At 55.2% G+C, this 7,731-nt stretch overlaps 1 protein-coding gene across 1 annotated transcript; it reads right to left on the reverse strand.

Moving 5' to 3' along the window:
• Window positions 1-3,804: 3,804 nt before the first annotated feature.
• On the reverse strand, window positions 3,805-6,607 carry MYOG (myogenin (myogenic factor 4)). Its single transcript, XM_004685522.1, has 3 exons — window positions 6,066-6,607; window positions 5,194-5,275; window positions 3,805-4,687 (listed from the first exon to the last, which is right to left on the reverse strand). Exons 1-3 carry the CDS (start codon window positions 6,534-6,536, stop codon window positions 4,566-4,568), a joined length of 675 nt encoding a protein of 224 aa, XP_004685579.1. The 5' UTR covers window positions 6,537-6,607; the 3' UTR covers window positions 3,805-4,565.
• Window positions 6,608-7,731: the final 1,124 nt, after the last annotated feature.

A 7,731-nucleotide genomic window follows, 5' to 3' on the forward strand; every position in this document is an offset into this window, starting at 1 on the left:
GTGTGGCATCAGAAGCCACCTGACCGGGTTCTAGTGCCTTCTCCTCCCACCAGCTCAAGTCCACCTCTCAGAGGTGTCCTGTCCCAGTCTGTCAGCGGAAGGCAGTGGCTGCTGCTTTCCCAGCCTCTGCAGCTTTGAACCTGGAGGCACCCCCCCACCCCCAAGTTACTATGTCTCTGACTGCCTCTGCCTTCAGGACTCTCACACTGGGCTGTGTGATCACCTTTGATCTCCATATCCCCAGGTAGACACACTTGAATGAATAATGAAACGACCTTACTGGGGGGCTTTAATAAGGGTTATTATTAAATAGAGCTTAAATTCGTGGAGAATGCTTGCGTGCCAGTCACTGTTCAAAGCTGACTACAACAGCTCCTTAGATTCAGAACACTGTGATATCTGATCACAAGTTTGCAGAACAGGAAATGCTATGGCTAAGACCACACAGCTGGAAAGAGACAGATGTGGTTCTCAAACCCACATCTTTCTGGCACCAATGCCTTGTCCTTAACGACAATGTGTATTCTGCCCAGCGCCAGGCGTGCTTACTAAATGTTGCTTCTCTGGTAAGTGATCTCTAGCCCCTGGCTCCCGGGGAGGCCTCTCCCAGCTCCCTTCCCCAAAGCCCAGCGAGTGTGCCGCTCCTGTGGGCTTGGTTTGAATGATCATCATGGGCCAGTGTTCTTCACCTGAACTGTGGGCTCCTGTGGGCTGTGTATATGCCACACAGCCTTCTAGCCTCTGCAACACCCCAGCATCTCAGACACTGATGGAACAAGGGTCCCCCAGGCACAGAGGAGGGGGTGGAAGACAAGGCAGCCTGGCTCTGGCCTCAACACTTCTGGGGGTGCCCTCCCCAGGGCCTTCATGGTCAAAGGTAGAATTCGTCAGCCCTAGTGGCCAGCTGGCTGCAGGAATGAGATCTGGAGGAATTCTTAGATTCCTCAGTGTTGACCTCCCGAGGCTGAGGATGGAGGAACAGGCGTGTCTGTAAATGTGAGAAGATCTTGAATGTGCTGAGCTTGAGCTGAGCACTTGGTGTTTCTGTTGTAGAGAAATAAGGGCTTTCTCTCTTTCCCAGAGTCCCTGCCGCTGGCTCCTCGGCAGAAATCTTTAGGGAAACTGGCTTCCAGGTGGTCAGACTGGGGTTGCCCATGATTAAGGGAGGATGGGTGAGGCACAGCCAGAATCGAGGAGAGGTAGAGCTTGGAGGTCCCATGAGCGTGGGCAGCGCTTCTTTAGCCAACACCCGGGTCAGCCGGGAGCTCCCACACTCCGCCTGGCCCCCAGCCGTTCCTGTCCCCACCGGGAGCCCAGAAGCCAGGAATTCAAAGTGCAACGGAAAGGATCCATTAGCGCTGTGAAGCACACGCGCTCTGCTCACGTGACCTCCAGGTCCTGCCAGAGAGGTGACTTTGAGAAGTCAGGTATCTTGGATGTTCATTGGAGGGCTACAAATAGTACGTTAGGCCTTCTGCCGCTCACTGTCACGATGTAAAAATGCTTCCTAAGTTCTTGTTTACACACTGACAACTGGTATATCAATTTCAAGTAATTCTTATCTTTTCATTCTAGCAGAGTCCCTAAAGCCTATTATTAGGCACCATTTGATTAACCCAGTTTGATTCATTGTAGGCACTTTCAAAGGAGACCAAATTTAAGCTAATTTCCCTAAAGAAATACCACTTCTTTTTCATTAACTAGAATCTTAATGGGTAATTCAATTGGGAAGGTTAAGCATTTGTTAATTTAAGAAAATCTCTGTGCCTTGATGACAATTGTTCTGTGGAAATAGTGAATGAGACTAGGTTCCTGCTTGACAAAATTTGTCACTTATGTTTCTGAAATTCCACCAGACTGTTTCTCTCTGGGGGCAGGCTGAGGGACTTAAAGATAGTGCAAAAGAAATCTGTAGAACAGTGGCTACACTGACAGAGGTTGGCAGCTGTTCACTCTGGTGAGGACTAGAAGGCTTATTGCTGAGGACTGTTCATTTTTTAAAAAACATTTATTTATGTGTACAGAACTGGGGTATGGGCCAGAGGTGCAGGGGCAGTGAGAGGCTTCACCAGAGACAGAATGGGGAGCAGAACAGGCAGATGGATGAAGTACACCGCTGAGGGGAGCAGTGGGCGGGTCAGGAGAGGTCTGCTGTGCCATGTGGGTCAGCTCTAAGGTGGGGATCGAACTCATGCAGAAGTGGCTTTAGCTTCTTAGTGCTGTGCTTTAACCCGCTGCACCACCAGGGAGGGCCCAGACTGTTCATTTTTACCAGGTCATGAGTCTCAACCTCAGTTTCCAATGTGTGTGGCCAAGGAAGAGGACTCACCCTAAAAAATATGTCCCAGAACCTTAGTTCCTGAGTAGAAGATGGTGGCCTTTCTTGGCCAGCCCAAGGAGGAAGCCAAGGGAAGGTGCTGAGGGTGGGGTTGGGGGCACAGAGGAAGTGAGCCAGAGGGGACATGTCCCTGGATTGAGTAGGTGGGTCTTTTCAGGTGCTCTGAAGGGAATAAAGGTAGATTTGAGAGCCAAGGCATTACAGCTTGGTGTAGGGCCATGAGTTAAAGGAAGCTAAGAGCGACGGAAATGGCGGTGGTATTCCTCTCCAGCCCTCCAAGTAGGTGAAGCAAACTCAACCCTGACATTCCCACAAACATACCAAAGTGTGACTCCCCAAAGAGGCAGCCCTGACTGGCTGTTTAGTTAGGACAAACAGGCCCGCTCTCTGCACCCCCAACCCATAGGCAGAACTTCTGGAGAAGCTCGGGCCAGAACATAGACCCTCCTGTTCAGGAGCAAGTCAGGAGGCCAGGGGTCCGGGTGATGGCCAGCGAGGCCCAGCGATGTGTAGCATGAGTGAAGGGTGGGAGACCCTGGTTGGTAAAACTGGGTCAAGTCCATCATCAGGGCCTCCCACAGTTGAACGGGGACTGGAATGTATCCAGCTCTGAATCCTCAGACTTCTGTAATGATCCTGAAATTTTTAATTTGCTACCAGTTAGCCCAAAGCAGTTGGAATTAATAGTCTTTAGTAGATGTTTGTGGTCCATTCAAATGCTAGCACCTGATTCATCCCAGTGAATCCTTATGTAAGCAATCCAAGATTTCTGTCCTTAATTCTCCACCCAACTTCTCCCCACAGCAAGCCTGTTTTGGGGGAATAGTGTCCCAAAAGAAGGCAACCAGTTTCTTTTCCTTTGACTGTCCAGTTTTAGGATACCCAGTCTTCTTTGGGAGTCCTCCCCCTCCCCCCCCCCAGCATCCTCAGAGTTGGAGGTAGATGCCAGGATCCCATTTGCCTGAGGGAAGGGGCGTGCAGTAGGGAACATGCTAGCTGGCAAGGAAGTTGCAGTGTCTGACACCAGTCACCCCTATTCCCCACATGGCCCCTGTCCCCCAGAGAGGAGGCAGGGGTTAGGGAGGGGAAACTCACAATTTCCAGCAGTGCTAGGGACAGGAGGAACTATGTTAATTGCAAGGGAGAGGGATATCTGATTGAGTGGGTAAACTGAACAGTGGATTAAGTGCCACGGAATTCTCTTCCTCTGAGCCCTGCAAGGATTTCTGTGGCATCGGGTCTTCACCCCGCCTGGAGATCCAGTCCTTTTTGTTTTCCTTTGTAATGGTGAGAAGAGCAGCCTCCTCTCACCTGGTGACCCTGCCTGAGGATGGTGCCCACCGCTTTGGGACCCGCTCCCTGCAGTCCGTGGAAGCCCCGCCCCTGGGGGGTGTCTGGACCACTGAGGGGAAGAGGCAGGGGCCGAGGCCCCTTCCCCCTGCGTGGTCATCGAGGACACTCTTGTAGCACCCAGTCTTTATTCATTTTTTAAAAAAAGAAATCCAAATAAGTTAGCAAAAAAGTTACAAAACAATGGCAAAACCACACTATGCTTAGTTAACAAAAGAAATCACCCCAAGAACTCCCGCCCCTCCCCCTGCCTGTCCCTGGCCAATTCAGCACAGGAGACCTTGGTCAGATGGCAGCTTTACAAACAACACACAAAACAAACAAAACATAAAAGCACTGGAAGGTTCCCAATATTCACTGCAGAAAGCTTGGCCCCCGGGACTTGGGAACAGGATAGTTCCTCTGCCCTTCTTCTCTGGATTCAGGGCAGGCCCAGCCGGCCGCTGGCACCAGGAAGAGGCAAGAACAGGTGTCCCCTGTTTGTCCGGTCCGGACACTGTCTTTGTATCCCAAACTTTCTGTCGAGGGGTGGGATTGGAGGCCGAGGCTGCCTTTGGGTCAAAGGGGAGCTCCTGAGTTTGCCCCTGAACCAGGGGAACCAGGGGTGTACACGAGGGGGCGCTCTGGCTCCCTGCTTTAGCTCCCTGGAAACATCAACCCCTCTGCTTGGCTGGAGGAGTTAGCTAATTGAAAACATCTACCCCCCTCTGGGCGGTAGGTTGACTTTCGACAGATGAGGAGAGGGTAGTCTGACATATGGCAGCCCCAGGGCAGGCTTCCTGGCATCGAACAGCCTGGCTTAGGAGGCCCCCTGCAGAAGTGGTGGCATCTGTGGCCAGCCTGGGGCGCTCACAGATGCCGGGACTGGCGGATAATCTCAGTTGGGCATGGTTTCATCTGGGAAGGCCACGGAGACATCCTCCACCGTGATGCTGTCCACGATGGACGTGAGGGAGTGCAGGTTGTGGGCGTCCGTAGGGTCAGCTGTGAGCAGGTGATCTAGAGGCAGAACGGGGAGAACGTTACTTGTGCAGTGAAGGGGGACTTGAGGCCCAGGATAGGGGTGAGCCCTTGGGGGTAGATTTGGCATTCCAAGATGGATAGATGAGCGGAACTCGGGAGTCCTACTCCCCAGCTTCCCTAATGCCATGTGTGTCTATGCACATGTGTGTGTGTGTCCCCTACAGCCCCCCTAATGGGCTCAGGATTTGGAAGCAGCTGCTCCGAGGTGGAGTGAGGGTGATGTACCCTCAGACACTGGAACTACTCTTTGCTGGCCCAGTTTTGCAGCTCTGACTCCACAATTCCCGGGGACCCCTGGGGCAGCAGGGACATTCTCCTCCATGGCAGTCAGTGACCAGCCTGGGATCTGGAAGAGGCCCGGACCACTCTTAGCTGGCCAGGACTCCAGGGAGTCCACAGGACTGGGGCAGGGAGGAAGGTGAGAGAGGAGAAGTGGGCAGAGACAAGCTGAGAGGCTGGCCTCAAAGTGCAGCTTCACTTACCCCCTGGGTTGGGGCCGAACTCCAGTGCACTTCCCCACTCTGGACTGCAGGAGGCGCTGTGAGAGCTGCATTCACTGGGCACCTGCAAGACAAGGCCAAGGCCCAAGGTCAGGGCTCAGCCATTCTTCGTGGTGTCTCTCTGTCCAGTTCCAGTGAGCGGAAGTAACCATGTGGGGTTGGCGGGTGACCTGCAGGCTGTAGCCCTTCAGCCCAGGCCACCCCTGGGCCCCGACTCTTGACAATCAGCTCCCTCATGCTCCCATCCGGCCACAGAGCCCCAGCTTCCGGGCCTTCATCAGAGGAGGTGTACGAGGCATCTCCTGCCCTCCCCTGAAAAGGCGTCTCTGTTGCTCCTCTGTTATCTGTTTTCCCTGAACACCTGTCCCCACCGAGCCCCACCATGGGTCTGGCGGCTGTCTATGGGCCCCCCGTGTCCCCAAGCCGGGCAGGTGGCCACTTAAGGAGGCGGAGTGTCTGTCCCAACCAGGGCGATTTCTGCACACACCTCCTGGGGTTTCACAAGCCAGCAGAGTGGGTTTTCTCTCTGCTCGGTCACAACCAGGATGGGGTAGGATGGGGGACAAAGGTCCGTGGGCTCTCTCTTGCCCTCTGGGATGGGTCCCCAGTCCTGAAATGAAGCCTCAGCACCCCTGGCTGACTCTGCCTGGCCTCCCGAACCCCCCTCCAGTCCTGTGCCATCTCTGCCACTCTGCAGACTTCCCTGGCCTGGAAGGGACCCAGGAGGTCAGCTGGACAGCCCAGCCTGCGGGGGCCCTGCCTGGCACCTGCTCCCACCGAGCCCCGCTGTGGGGCTGGCGGCTGTCTAGGGGCCCCGTGCCCCCAAGCCGGGCAGGTGGTGGGTGGCCACTTACCCCCGGCTGGGGCCCGCCCCCGCCCGTGTAGCGGAGGTCACGCTCCTCCTGGTTGAGGGAGCTGAGCAGGGCCTGCAGGCGCTCGATGTACTGGATGGCGCTGCGCAGAATCTCCACCTTGGGCAGCCGCTGGTTGGGGTTGAGCAGGGTGCTCCTCTTGAGGGCCTCGAAGGCCTCGTTCACCTTCTTCAGCCTGCGCTTCTCCCGCAGCGTGGCCGCCCGCCGCCGGTCCACGGACACAGACTTCCTCTTACACACCTTACACGCCCACGGCAGGCACTGGCCCGGGCAGTGCTCCGGGGTCCCCAGCCCCTTGTCTTCAAGGGGCCCTCGGGCCTCGGGGCTCAGGCTGAGCTCAGTCCGCTCGTAGCCGGCCGGCTCGAAGCCCTGGAGGTGGACCGGCAGGTAGTTCTCCCCGTCATAGAAGTGGGGCTCCTGGTAGAAGTAGGGGGATGTCTCATACAGCTCCATGGGGTCGGAAAAGACTTGTTCCTGCCACCAGCCCCCAAGCTCCTGCAGCCCCTCACGCCAACTGCTGGGTGCCATTTAAACCCTCCCCGCTGGCATGGAACCAGAGATAAATATAGCCAAGCCTCGGAAACCTGAGCCCCTCTAAGCTGTTGCTGCACATCAAGACGTTTACAGTGGATTAGATGTGATTCCCCTTCTCTCTCTCCCCGGCCCCCACCCCAACCAGCCCGCCTGCCCTGGCCGGGGCAGGCTCCTGAGCATGGGTAGGGAGGCCGTGGGCTGTAATTTGATTAGTTTTCATTTCTCAGCCGCCCCTGTGGGACAGGGGAGGTGGGGGAGGACACACATTCTCTTCTCATCTGCTCCCTTCAATTACTCCTCCCAGGCTTGGCACAGGGCGGCCAGCCCTCCCTTTGCTCGTCCCAAAGAAGTAGGGTGAGGAGAAGGAGGGACAAGAAAGGGTGGGTTTAGGTGACCAGGGCTTCTGAAGGCTCAGTTCATCCGTCCTCTGATTCCAGAACGCACCTTGACCTTGACTCTGTCAGTTCTGTGAGACCCTTTGCAAGACTCCCCTCCCTGAGGGTGGGTCTGCCTCAAATCTGGGGCATGTCAGGGCACTCAATGGCCAGTGGTAAGAGGGACCGAAAAGGGGCAAGGGGGGTTAGCTTTTGGATTTTTGAAGCTGCTTCAGCATCATATATTCTCTTAGATCTCATGTTAGGGGGTTAGGGGCAAACTGCGGCATGAGGACTTTCAGGGTCTTGTTTTTCATTTCTGGTAGGGATCAATGGAAATGTTCTCAGGGACTAGAATTTACATCCTACACATGGCCGCCCTCCCCACAGTGGCAAGGTCAAGATCTCTGGAACCCGCTGTCTCCTTCCTTTCTCAGTCTGGACCATTTATCTGTTTTCCTGCCTCCTCAACCCTGGCCCCTGCCCCACTGGACATCAGGGTTTTCCTGACGCCTTACTGTGGCTGGCTGGGAAGGAAGGCAGGAAGCCCAAGTTCCTCAAGCTCAGCTGAAACCCGCTTGTCCCTGGGCTGCTGTGGATGTTTCGTGTCTTCTGTCTGAGCTCTCAGCTTTGCGTGCAGAATCCAGGGCTCCAGTGTCAGGTGGATGAGGCACTTTGTAATCTTTCAGCCTTTTCAGGCTTTGGCTACCTCTCTGCACAGGCCTTGGGGCTGCAGCGGG

The sequence above is a fragment of the Condylura cristata genome, unplaced genomic scaffold, assembly GCF_000260355.1.
Source record: "Condylura cristata isolate star-nosed mole 26May11 unplaced genomic scaffold, ConCri1.0 scaffold00018, whole genome shotgun sequence".
In the NCBI taxonomy this organism is placed as follows: domain Eukaryota; kingdom Metazoa; phylum Chordata; class Mammalia; order Eulipotyphla; family Talpidae; genus Condylura; species Condylura cristata.